This window comes from Marmota marmota, unplaced genomic scaffold, assembly GCF_001458135.2.
Source record: "Marmota marmota marmota unplaced genomic scaffold, marMar, whole genome shotgun sequence".
NCBI classification, from domain to species: domain Eukaryota; kingdom Metazoa; phylum Chordata; class Mammalia; order Rodentia; family Sciuridae; genus Marmota; species Marmota marmota.
In genome coordinates, this window is record NW_026000037.1 from 16,849,879 (window position 1) to 16,863,930 (window position 14,052).

The window sequence follows — 14,052 nt, forward strand, 5'->3', positions numbered from 1 at the left end:
CCCTAAGCCCCCTTCGCGGGCTGTTTCCGGCGATGCCTGTCTGAAACGCCAGTCTGAAGCCCTGCCTATTCTCTCTTTCCCGGTCTTTGGAAGCACCCCTTAGCGCCGGGCACGTCGGGCGGCGCCTCAGGCAGCGCGGTGGACAGGCCGGCCTCCGGCGCGCCGCGGGCTTCGGAAGACCCCAGCGACGGCCGTGGCGTAGAGCCGGGTGGACGCGGCGGTAGCGGCGGGCGTAGCGCCGGGCGTTGCGACTGACTGCGCGGGTTGTCTGCAGGACTCGCTTCCCTGGCCGCCCTCGCCGTGCTGGCTGATTGTTGTGCGGCCGGCGCCATGTCTGTGAGCGAGATCTTCGTGGAGCTGCAGGGCTTTTTGGCTGCTGAGCAGGACATCCGAGAGGCGAGCCCCTCCCTCCTATCCCCTTTTCCTTTCCTTGCCTAGCTGGGCCACACAGCCCGGCCCTCCTGCGTCGCTCAGTCTCGGGCGGTGGGGACACCTCCGAGGGTGGGTTTCTTCCCCTTTAGTGTCAGGTTAGGGCACCTCCCTACCCCGGCCCTGGATTCCACTGCTCCCCTGATTCCGTGTTCCGGGTCTCAGCATCTCAGCATCACCTGCTTCATATGAGTGTCAGTTTTCCTCTTTTTCAGCATTTGTTTATGTCGAAGGCTTGGTTAGTGTCCGGGTCTCTGTCAACACGTTTTCTCTGTTGTTGGTGTCTTAAAAGCACATGTGACCCCACCTTTTAAAATATCTCCTATGACTTCTCTTCCCACGTAGAATAAAAATGCGGACTCGACTCTAATCTACAAGGTCTCTCTTCAATCTCATTTTACAGTTTCTCTTTCTCTATTATGTTCAAGTAATCCCCTTTTTGTTCCTCTAGCGATCGAAATAGTTTCATGCCTCAGGACTCTTGCATTTACTGTTTGTTTTGCTTGGAATTTGCTTCTTTCATCATATTCATCTTTTGACCTCGCAGTCTAATTGGTTCTCCCTTATGTTTTCTAGTAGCACGTTAACTTTTTAAAAATTTGTGTGATAGGGCTGGGGTTGTGGCTCAGCGGTAGAGCACTCGCCTAGCATGTGCGAGGCCCTGGGTTCTATCCTCAGCACTACATAAAAAAATAAATAAAATAGTGATTGTGTCCGACTACAACTAAAAAAATAAATATTAAAAAAATGTGTGATAATTGTTATTTTAAATGTCGTTTTTCCTTTTGTTTGCTAAACTGCCAGAGGGTAGGGACCGTCTGCTTGGTTTCCCAGTATTTATACAGTTTCTAGTACATAAATATACTCAGATATTTGTAAAATAAATGAAATGAAAAATATCCAACCGGCCTATTGCATCCAATTCTTCATTGCATTCACATCTTTTAATTTTTATAGTGTCTTATGTGAAGAATGATGGATGGCTATTATCTTTTTTTTTTTTTTTCTTTTGGTGCTGGAGATTTAAACCCAGGGCTACTTTACCAATGAGTCACATCCCCAGTCCTTTTTATTTTAAGACAGGGTTTGCTAAGTTGCTTAGGGCCTCAGTAGGCTGGCTTTGAACTTAAGATCCTCCTGCCTTAACCTCCTAAGCCACTGGGTTTACAGGTGTGGGATGCCCAGGGTCTATTATTTTTTGAAGGCCACCTGAGGAATCTGACTTTTTAGTAATCTCCTGAACGTCTCACAGGGGAAATAAATGGAAAAGTCAGTATTCAAACCTGATTACTTACTAATTAGACAAATAAAAAAAATTTATTTTCAAAACAAAACAAAACAAAAAATAAACAAACCTGATTATTTTTTATACAGGTTCTATCTTTGTGAAGGATTTTGTATTTTAAATGCATATGACAGTGTGATAGATCAAATCTAGTGTGTTTGGTATGAGTCTGTGATAGTGATTGTGCTGAGTTTATCTGATTTTGATTTTTAATTCTCTCTAGGAAATTCGTAAAGTTGTACAGAGTTTAGAACAAACAGCTCGAGAGATTTTAACTCTTCTGCAAGGGGTCCATCAGGGTGCTGGGTTTCAGGACAGTAAGTTTGTTTTGATTTTGAATATATGTGTCAAAATTATTATTAAAATTTTTAAATTTTAATTAGTTATACATGACAGTAGATTGCCTTTTGACACATCATACATAAATGGAGTATAACTTGTCATTCTTCTGGTTGTAAATGATATATGTATCAAAATTTTTGATTTCTTATTTAGTTAATTTCCATGCAGAATGCATACTTGGTCTGTCTCATTTTATTGTGAAAAATGTCCATTGTGCCTTCTGGTGAATAGAAATTGGAGCAGGTGTTTCGATTAGACTGTAGGTTTGTAATATTTTTTTGGTACCAGAGATTGAACTCAGAGGCACTTGACCACTGAGCCACATCCCCAGCCCTATTTTGTATTTTATTTAGAGATGGGGTCTCACTTAGTTGCTTAGTGCCTCAATTTTGCTGAGGCTGGCTTTGAACTCACAATACTCCTGTCTCAGCCTCTGGAGGTGCTGGGATTGCAAGCATTGCAACTGTGCCTGGTCCAATGTGTTTCCTAATATATTCCCTTCACACAAGTTTTTGTTTATTTTTTAATTTGGTTAATTAGTAGGGGAACTAGTTATGAGTTTTAGAGCCAGATGGAAAAGCAGAGATATGTTTGTGAAAGTTTTAAAGAAGTTTAACTTTCAGGTAGACTGCATAGATTATTAAGCAAGAACTGTATTTGAAATTTGGTAAGTTTTTCACATTTGATTATCTTTTGTGATTAGTTCCAAAGAGGTGTTTGAAAGCTCGAGAACATTTTGGCACAGTAAAAACACATCTAACGTCTCTGAAGACCAAGTTCCCTGCTGAACAGTATTACAGGTTTGTTAAAAAAAAAAAAAAAAATCATTGTTTTGTAATGTTAGGTAAAAAATACAGGCCAAAAATTATAGGTACTGAATGATTGCTTATGACCACTTAAAAAATCTCTGTATATAGAGGAAACAACAAAAAGAATCATACTGATAGTAGTGGCGACTAGATTGATTTTACTTTCTTCATTTTTGAAAAATTTCTTAAGAAATATGTCTTATTTTTCAGTGGAAAAGTAATTAGGAAAATATCTATTGTATGAAGGTCAAATTGAGAATATATTTTTGCTATATTCATTTTTCTTACAATCAGGTGAACTGTATTTATGCTATGAGTTCAGGTTGAATTAGATATATGGAGTTAAATTTTATCTCAAAACTTGAATTTTGCTGCCAAGGAACTTTTTTTTCTTTTGGGACTGGAATTGAACTTAGGGATGCTCCTCTACCATTGAGCTATACTCATGCCCACAGTCCTTTTTTTTTTTTTTAAAGAGAGAGAGAATTTTTAAATATTTATTTTTTAGTTCTTGGCGGACACAACATCTTTGTTTGTATGTGGTGCTGAGGATCGAACCCGGGACGCACGCATGCCAGGCGAGCGCGCTACCGCTTGAGCCACATCCCCAGCCCTTTTTTAAAATTTTAATACAGAGTCTTGCTGAGTTGGTTAGGGCTCCTCTAAGTTGCTGAAGCTGACTTTGAACTTATGATCCTCTTGCTTTAGCATCTTGAGTTGTGGGACTACAGGCATGCACCACTGTGCTTGGCCCAGAGGGCATATTTAGTTAATATTTTATGCTATATCTTATTGAATCTACAACACCTTTATTCTTATATCTACTGTTATTTTATATACCAATAGGGAAGAAAAAAGGTTGCTAGTCATGATTGTGAAATGTAGGTCATAAAATATATATCTAGGTATTGTAGATGTTAAACTGGGAAAAATTGCATCTGAGTGTTGATGAGATAAATAAGAGTCAAAAATTTCTACGTTCTTCTTTTTTTAACTAAAAAAGTTATTTTTTTGAAACATGTAATTAATAAACGGTTGGGATGTATATGAGGGGTAAATAATGTAACTGCACAAAAAAATTCTTTATGGCAGGGCTTGGCAAACCATTAGTGGCCTACTGCCTCAAAGATAAGGATGGCTTTTATGTTTTAAAGGGTTGTTAAAAGAAAAACTCAAAGAGTGTGTGACAGAAAGTGAAAGTGGCTCACAAGGTATAAAATGTTCACTACCTGGCCCTTTACAGAAAAAGTTTGCTGACCCTTGCTGTAAGGTAATGACTGAAACTCACAGAGGTAGGACAGTAGGACTAGCAGGGTCCTTATATAAACCAATTACTCTTGAGGTCACACATAGGTTGCCTTTTGGCTGGGTTTGCCCTCAGAAAATTTTGTTTGACCTGCATTGTGTTGAGAAACTTTTTTTTTTTTCTTTTGGAGAACATTATAAATTCAGTTTTAAAAAGAGAAACATTTTTTGAATTTGTTGCAACATTTGAAAATCAGCAGGCTTGGAATTCATATTCAGAGGAATATGTAAAATTGCTATTTCTCTGTCAGGCTTTAGCTTAGTATCCGAGGTTTTTTTTCTGGGTGGGAAGGGGGGTTTCTATGTTTCCCAGTTTGGTTTTGATTATCCTGACTCAAATGATTTTTCTGCTTCTGTTTCCTGAGTGTTGGGATTACAAGTGTGCCATTGTGCCCAGCAGTAGCCTGAGTTTTTAAGTTCTCTATTTAGTGATTGGAAATGATAATTTTGTGAATTAGGATTTTCTTGATGCCCTATACTCAAAGTGTAGGAATAAATTAGATGGTGGCTGATATACAATTGCAGTTTTCATCGGTCTTCAGTTGCAATTTTTAATACTTTATATTCTGTGGTGCTGGGGATCAAACCCAGGTCTTTGCACACGCTAGGCAGCACTTTACCACTTAGCTACTTTCAATTTTTTTTTCTCAGAGCAGTATAGCTTTTTTTTTCTTGGTGCTAGGGATTGAACCTTGGGGCACTTAACCACTGTGCCACATCCCCAGTCCTTTTTATTTTTAATTTTGAGACAGGATCTCGCTAAGTTGCTGAGGCTGCCTTTGAACTTGTGATCCTCCTGCCTCAGCCTCCCGAGCTGCTGGGATTACAGGTGTGTGCCACTGCACGAGCAAAGCAGTATCACTTCTTAAGCACCCTTACCCTTGTCATGGATAATTTTTATTGTAAATTTTGTATTTATCAAAATTGGATCATGCTTCTCATTGATTAAACTTATAAGTAAATGCTATAAGTTTGAATTTAAAAAAGTTTTACTAAATTATTTAATATATCTGAACGTCCTATTGCTCTTACGTGTTTTATATATTGGGTTTCACATAAGATTGTATTTGAAAATTTCTGAACATTTAGACATGCCTGCACTACACTGTCTTTCTGAAGATCCCTCACAACTTGAATGTGCTTACTTTTACACAGATTTCATGAGCACTGGAGGTTCGTGTTGCAGCGCTTGGTCTTCTTGGCAGCATTTGTTGTGTATTTGGAAACAGAAACACTAGTGACTCGGGAAGCAGTTACAGAAATTCTTGGCAGTAAGTGTCTTCATTAGGGGGATTTGCAGAGTCAGGCATGGTAGCTTAGTTTTTGGTGGGAGGAGCTGTTGCTTGTACTTTCTATTAAAACAAAGGAGAATTAAATAGGAAGCTCCTTTCTTGGAAACACAAAAACTGAAAATGCTATGTGGCTTACTCACTTATATCTGAGTAATCCTTTTTGTTTTTAAAATTTAATTTAGAAATATTTCAAGCCTATAGAACAATTTAAAAAGAGTAAAACGAACATGTGTTTACAGTCCACTTAGATTCACCATTTTTTAAGCATTTTGTTGCATCTGCTTGGTTTTCCCACTGTGTGTGTGTGTGTGTGGGGAATCTTTTGGAAGTTGATTATAAATATCATGACTTCTTCATAAAGGCTTCATTTTCCATTTTTTTTAACAAGAAGAATATTCTTTGACATAACTGGATACTATTTTTTTTTTTTAGTATTTTTTAGTTGTCAGTGGACTTTTATTTTGTTTATATGAAGTGCTGAGAATTGAACCCAGTGCCTCACAAATGCTAGGCAGGAGCTCTACTATTCAGCTACAAATCTAGCCCCTGGATACTACTCTTGATGGTATTACTTTTTCAGAGAAGACTGGAAGGAAAAATTGAACTTTGTTTAAGAGCTTGAAAAATCCACAGTGAGGTCTAGTTACTACAGACGTAAACACCTGAAAAACATAAATTATTTGTCCTTTCTTCATTTTCTTTGAAATGAATTTTATATGTATCATACGTTTACATGTATGTTTGTTTTTATTTTTAGGTTTAAGTTGCATTCATATAATGACTTTGTTTTTATTTTGATATGGTTTTTAGTTGAGCCAGATCGGGAAAAAGGATTTCACCTGGATGTAGAAGATTATCTCTCAGGAGTTTTAATTCTTGCTAGCGAACTGGTAAGAAGCTCAGTAATTTGCAGATTGCCTTTTTGATCTTTCTTGCTTTCCTCTCAGTTTTTAAAGTGGAAACAAAACTTAGAAAGTCTTAATTTTGTAAGCCATCTTATCCGTCATCAGGTAGTCATTGATTGTACTGTATGTGTTACAGATAATGAGGTTTTCTTATTTTTTTGTGGTTTTTCTGGGGGTGGAACCCAGAGCCTTGTGCATGCTAGTCAGTTGCAATACCATTGAACCATGCATCTACCCCTGCATTTTTACTAATATGAAGTTTCAAAAGATGCTAATCCCTATTCATTTAGAGTAGTGGTAAGTCATGTATTCCTAGTAACTGTGTTTTAATCAACTTTTGTGTTGCTGTGGCCATTGTATCTGACAAGAACAATATAGAAGAGGAAAAGTCTATCTTGGCTCATGGTTTCAGAGGTTCAGTCTGTGGTCAGCCAGCTCTATAGCTCTGGTCCCGAGGTGAGGCAGAACATCGTGGCAGGTAGGTGTTGGGGGAGGAAGTGGTTCAGGACATGGCATCTGGGTAACAGAGATATCCACTTGCCAGGGATAAAATATAAACCTCAAGTGTCTGCCTCCGTCACCCACTTCTCCAGCTACACCCTACTTGTCTATAGTTACCATCTGGTTAATCCATATTAGTGGATTAATCCACTGATTAGGTTACACCTCTCAGTCTAATCATTTCACCTTTGAATGTTCTTGCAACATCTCACATATGAGCTTTGGGGGACACCACAAATCCAAACCATAACTCTATATTAATTTATATAATCATTTTAGCAATTTACCTGTATAATTGTAAGAGGTATTCTTATACATGATCCCCCCAATCTCTCTTGGGAAATTATCCTGTAAGAAAAGTCTATAAAAGGAAAAAAGCTGTTAATAGCAGAGTTGAATACTGTGACAGAGACAGTGCAGCTTGTAGAGTTGAAAATATTTACTGTCTATCTCATTAAGAAAATTTGCCTGTCTTTGCTCCAAATGATAGGAGCCCAGGGCTGGTAATATTTTTCTTTGATCTTTGACTCTAGATTACTTTGGGGGGTTACCAGGGACTGAGCCCAGGGGCACCTAACCACTGAGACACATCCCCAGCCCTTCTTAGGTTTTTATTTTGAGATAAGGTCTTGCTAAGTTACTGAGGTTGGCTTTGAACTTGCAATCCTCCTGCCTCAGCCTCCCAAGTCGCTGGGATTATAGGTGTGCACCACCATGCTCAGCTTGATCCTAGATTCTTGTAGTTTCTAAGCTTCTTTCTTATATTCCAGAACTGTTGCTGTAATTCTGGTAATTCACATCTTCATCCCCAATAGTGGTAGGAGGAAATAGGAAAAGGCATATCCCTCACTTTAAGGATATTGGTTTGAAGTTGTCCACATAGTTTCTGTGTAATATTCTAGTGCTGTGGGACTGGGAAGGGTAGTTCAGTGGTAGAGTGCTTGCCTAGTATGTGTAAGCCTGGGGTTCAATTCCTACTGCTGCAAACAAAACAAAAAAGAACATTATAGTGCCTTGTTATTAGGGAAGACAGAAATGGGGTATATGTGTGTGAGGTGAAAATTTGAGGAATTTCTCACTGAGGAAGATGGGGAGAAGGGATATTGGGGCAAACTAGCATGCTGTAGCACTTGACAGGCTTGTTGGAGACACAATACTTGAGTTCTGATACCTTGTCAATATTAGTGATTAGTGTGAGTTGCTTTAAGTCCATATGTGTTGGAAATACACTAAATAGGTACCCTAGGAAAACTGGGGAGGATTTTATGGAGAAGGAAAATCTTGAGTTGGGTCTTGAAATTAGTCTTATCTGTCTTTCAAGACCATGTTTCTTTTTTTTTTTTTTTTTTTTCTCAGAGAAGCTTCTGTTTTATCTGTGCTTAACCTGTACCTTAAGCAGAGAACATCAGCATAGCTTTCTAGGCCTGAGGGTCCTCTAATTGTGAGCCACATGAAGTTGTACCAAGGAAGAACTACATTGTTACGTGCCCCTGTTTCTTTTTCCTTGTACAGTCTAGGCTGTCTGTCAACAGTGTGACTGCTGGAGACTACTCCCGGCCCCTGCACATCTCCACCTTTATCAATGAATTGGATTCTGGTTTCCGTCTTCTCAACCTGAAAAACGACTCCCTGAGGAAGCGCTACGATGGCTTGAAGTATGATGTGAAGAAAGTAGAGGAGGTGGTCTATGATCTCTCCATCCGGGGCTTCAATAAGGAGACAGCAGCGGCTTGTGTTGAAAAATAGGTGGCTCTCCCTGCTTCTGGCCTAGCTGACTTCAGCAGTTGCCAGGGATGGCTGAGCACATAGTGCCTCTTACCATAGTTAGGATACCCAGTTGCTAAACACTGCGCTTTATTTTCTTAACCAGTTGTGTGGTGTGAGTATCAGAATTGAAACACTTTTTTGGGGATTAAAAAAAATAGCCTTTACATGGACAGATTTTTCTTTGTTGTTTCAGTAAATTTGCTCTGTAATTCGTTATATTTCAGTTCTGTCAAAAAGTGTAAATGTCAGTCTCTTGGTAAAGTCCTTTTCTTCCTTACCCTGACTGTGGATGTACTGATTGAGAATTCATTGTCTCGTTTGTGATTCTTCCAGAAGTGACTCGATATTTTCTATATCTAAGTTAGCCATCCATTTCCAGGTGTAGCCTGGATATAGTATAAAAATAGATAATTAAAAAGGATGGTTGGCAAGCAAGAACTTACTTTCTCTTCCTTATTTTAAGCCTGTGAATAAATGAGGTGTTGAATTTTTTGCCAAGGGAATTAAAGCCCTGGGTTCTCTTTCACTGCCATCAGAATATAAAAGATTAAACTGCAAAGTCAAACTCAACAGATTATTTTGGAAGTTTTTGTATTAAGAGATTTAGTAACATTTCATCTTTTGGTTTTATCACTAGGGAAGTAGGCCTTCGTGTTTTAAAATACTTCTGCTTTCTGATGTTGCCTTAACATTCTGCTGTTGCAGCAATTAAAAATAGTTGTCACACACATCAACTTTATGTGATACATTCCTAAACTATGAAACCTCCTTCCTAGCAGCCAGGTAGGTCATTTGATCTGGAAGTGTGAAGCCACGTGCAAGAATTAGCAATACCCTGGCGAGTGTGTCTTAGAGAAAAATGTTTTGTGTGGTCTGGAAGAAAGATGAAGCCTCAGCTTAAAAGGAAATATACATATATGTTTTTTCAAGTAAGAAATTTTAAGTTGGTGATGGCTATCCCAATAGATTTTAAATTTACAGTTTGGGGCCAGTCATAAATTTTGTGGATGCCCCAGTTTTCTCCCCATTTTCAGATGGTATTAAGAATACCATCAACTCTTAATATTGAATTGAAATTATTAAAATAGCGGTTTAAAAAAGGGGTGTAGCTCAGTGGTAGAGCACTCACCTAGCATGTGTGAGACCCTGGGTTTAGTTCCTAGCACAGCAAAAAAAAAAAAAAAGACCCAACATCAAAAAAGGTGACTTAATCCACAGCTGTTTGGCACCCTCTGAAAGGAAGTTGCTAATGTTTCCAGAATAATGTGAAGTATTTAGAAGTATTATCTTTTCTTGCCTAATCACCAATTTAGGCTTCCTGTTTGTACTTTGGAGATATCTGGTGTTTATCAGGCTGAATTAAAGGCTGACTCCAATCATGAGGAAGGATGTGGAAACTAGGTGTGAGTTACTGTGCATTGTTGGATTTTAGAACAGTTTTCTTGACAGTTCTTTCTGCAGAGAGTTTGTAGAAAGAAAAGGATGTTAGATTCTTAAAAGTGCCTATGATGGTCACTTAGAATGTGTAGTAATATTACTGCCTGGATAAAAGTCTTTTTAGCTACATGACCAGATATAGAGTTTGATAATAATTTTTTTCTTGCCTGTAAGTATTGATTCTTTTTTTTTATTGGTTGTTCAAAACATTATAAAGCTCTTGACATATCATATTTCATACATTAGATTCAAGTGGGTTATGAACTCCCATTTTTACCCCAAATACAGATTGCAGAATCACATCCGTTACACATCCACATTTTTACATAATGCCATACTAGTAAGTATTGATTCTACTGGAGAATATTTTAAAGTTTTTTTTCTAGAAGTTGTGGATTTCTTTCTCTCTCTCTCTCTCTCTCTCTTTTTTTTTTTTTTTGGAGATAGTGTTTTCATGTTTCCCAGGCTGCTTTTGAACTCCTGGGCTCAAGTGATCATTCTGTCTCAGTCTCTCAAATGGCTGGGACTACAGGCATGCACCACTTTATCTGGCTCTTGAATATCAGTTTTGATAAATACAGTTTAAGTGGAGAAGTATATTCTGGTTTTTTTAATTCCATTTGAGAGTTGAGAAGAGTCATGTTTATAGTTATTCAGTCGTGTTTCTTGCTGGCTTGTAAAGCAATAAAAAACTTTTTGGTCTTTTTTGTAACTTAGTGTGTTACTTTGAGAACTTTTCTGAAGGGAAAAGAAATTCTGCATATGTTTTTGAGGCTGAAGAAGACAGGAATGATGAGTTGATGCTGCTGTATAAGGGTTATGCTAACCTAAAGACCCCAGCCACTCCCAGTGCTTTACTGTAAAGTTCAGGTAACATTTTTGTGATCTACTCTGGTAGGGGATTTACAAGTATTTGAGCTGAAGATGTTGAAAAACCTTGGCTGTGGTTTTAGTACACCAGATTTTTTTTTTTCTTTTAACAGTACTAGAGATTAAACCCAGGGCCTTGTGCATGCTAAACGTGTTGTGTCACTGAGCTATATCCCAATCTCCCAGAATCACTTTTTCAATTTTAGAAAATCATAGGTTAGAGAAAGTAGAGTTGAATTAGGGGGTGTTTTTATAGCTTTATTTATATGATAAAAAGAACCAGTTGTAAATATTTGGTGAGATTTGTCCTGTCTTAAATCATAATATGATTATTGTTTAAGGGAATTTAATAAAGAAGGAAAGCTTTGACAGTGTTTTGAGATCTTTCCTTATACAGGTGGCTGAAGACACCAGACAATATGCAGGTTGCTGTTGGCATACTTTCATAATTGTGTACTCAGAAGTTAACTTTCTTATTTCTTGATCAGGACTAAATTCTTTGTCCTCCTTTTCAAAGAGAGTATCATTGGCATTCCTGCACTGAAGTAAGACTGTTTCTAAACCTGAGGTAATTTTCTTAGCATTTACTGTAATAAGCACTAAATAAGAAAAAATAGACAATCTCCCCTCCCTAGACAATAGCAAACAATTCAGGTAAAATTGCCAGGGCTGGTTGGTTGAATGAGGATGGGCAAGGGAGAGGGTGGGGACTAGCATCCCTGCCAGGTCCCTTATTTGGGCGACTGAAGTGAATTTAGGTGTCATTAACTTAGGTGGGAGTGTAGGTCAGCAAGGGGGCTGAGCAACTGAAGTGTTTGCTTTTAGGTGTGCCTAATTTGTGGTGCTGTGTAGCAAACAGGCGTGTAGATCCAAAGTAGGTGTGCTCTCCCTGGAGAGCACGTGAAATGAGATGAATTATGAACTGGGGACAAAACTCTGGTTTTACAGCTTAGGCAGAGAAAGTAGAGAAAGAGGAGAGTGACTTTGTCACAGAAACTAGGAGAATAAAGGGTCTTGGAAGTTTTGGGGTGAGAGATTTGAAATACATAATTTTACAGCCCTAGAGCTCCATGACTACCTATCAGATCAGGCTAGGCTGTGCCGTAGTAACACCCCCTAAAACTCGGGTGGGGAACATGGTTTATTTTCTCCCTCCTGTTCCTGTGCATTGTTGGCCAGTTGCTCCACATTGACCTGGTGGAGGCTGACACAGAGTGCCCAATTGGAACACTGCTAGTTGTGGTGGGGGAGGGAGAGCTGTGGAGGCTCTGGTGTAAACATATGCTCTGGTTGGGAAGTGACATCACTTTCATAATTCATTGCTTAAAACTAGGCACATGGCCGTGCTGAACCACAAGAGGGCCAGAAAGTGAAATGATACCTTGTAGGATGAGGGTCAAAAAATGGAGATTCAGATTGACCAAATGTTGAAGGTGAGGAGAATGTTGAGCTCTATTTGTGAATTATAATAATAACAGTCCTGATTACAAACGTTAGTGAGTTTGGGAGGGAAAAAAGATGTCCTTGGGCTGCTCTTGCCTTGTGGATAAGGATAATATGGGGATCTGTGTGGATCCTCTCTGTTACAAAGTTTCTTGAGAGATTTCTCTGGTGTGTGTGCATTTGTGTTCGGTTTGTGTATGTGTGTTTTAAACCAACATTAGTGAACTCCACATGTTCCATAGCTTAGAAAAGAGAGGGTAACTTGCTATGAAGTGGAACAGCTGTGATTCAAACCCATTTATTTACTTAGTGGTGCTGGGGATTGAACCCAGGGCCTTGTGCATTTGAGGCAAGCACTCTACCAACTGAGCTATAACCTCAGTCCCAAACTCATTTATTTATTTAAAGAGATGGGGGATGAGGATTTTTTTTGTTACCCAAGCTGGCCCCAAACTACTGGGCTCAAGCTGTCCTCCTGCCTCAGCCTCTGCAGCAGCTGGAATTGTAGGCAGCCTGGCTTAGACCCAGTTATACACATTCACATAAATCATTCTTCCTTGACACATTTGTATGACATCACTCTGTAGCCTGACAAGGCAAAAATCAAACCTAAAAGTAGCTGTAAGCACATAGTATACATATGACTTTGGGCTAGGTGCAGTTTGTCATGAAAATTAGCATGAAAACAAGGGGGATTCTTGGTTCTCGTCCTCAACACATTGAGGTCCTGCTAGGGAGGGAATGCTGGGAACAGATATAAACAGATAAGAGTGCTACTATGATTTATTTTTAACAACTTTATTGAACTAAATTTTACATATAAAATTGACCCTTACCAAGTGTATAATTCAGTGATTTAATATACCAAGTGTAGGAACCATCACCAAGTCCTTGACAACCATGGCTACATTTCTTTTCTATAAATTTGCCTTTTTTGGACATTTCATGTAAATGGAATCATAGTATATGATCTCATGTCTTGGAGGTGGGGGCGTACCAGGGATGGAACTCCGAGCCACATCCCCAGCCCTATTTTGTAATTTACTTAGAGATAGGGTCTCACTGAGTTGCCTAGCACCTTGCTGTTGCTGAAGCTGGCTTTGAACTCACCATCCTCCTGCCTCGGCCTCCTCCTGAGCCACTGGGATTATAGGCATGTGGCACCGCGCCCAGCAGATCTCATATCTTTTCACTTAGCATGATGTTTTTAAGGTTCATCCATGTCAGAATATGTTAGTAACTTGTCCCTTTTTATTGCTGAATAGTATTCTGTTATATGGATAATCTACCCCATAGTGTTGGGGATCAAATTCAGGGTTTCTTATATGCCATGTAAATTCTACTGAGCTACACCCCCAGCTTGGATATTCCACATTTTATCTATATGTTCATCTGATGAGGAAGATAAGTTTCCACGTTTTGGTTGTTATAAATGATGCTGGTCTCAACACTAGTGTACCAGTCTTTGGGAATGTTTGTTTTCATTTCTTTTGGGTGGATACCTATGATTCTATGGTTAAAAAGGGTAATTTAATGTTTAGTTTTTCAAGAAGCTGCCATCTTGTTTCTGCAAGTAGCTGTACCATTTTGTATTCCCATGGGCAGTATGTGAGGATTCCCTTCTTAATTGAAATTCAAGACAATAATGGTAAGATGTCATAACAATA

At 38.8% G+C, this 14,052-nt stretch overlaps 1 protein-coding gene across 1 annotated transcript; it reads left to right on the forward strand.

The window, feature by feature from the left end:
- Positions 1-188: 188 nt before the first annotated feature.
- Tsn (translin) lies at positions 189-9,205 on the forward strand. Its single transcript, XM_015479062.2, has 6 exons — positions 189-396; positions 1,938-2,031; positions 2,760-2,856; positions 5,326-5,441; positions 6,273-6,352; positions 8,381-9,205. The coding sequence occupies exons 1-6, from the start codon at positions 331-333 to the stop codon at positions 8,612-8,614; spliced, it is 687 nt and encodes a 228-aa protein (XP_015334548.1). The 5' UTR covers positions 189-330; the 3' UTR covers positions 8,615-9,205.
- Positions 9,206-14,052: the final 4,847 nt, after the last annotated feature.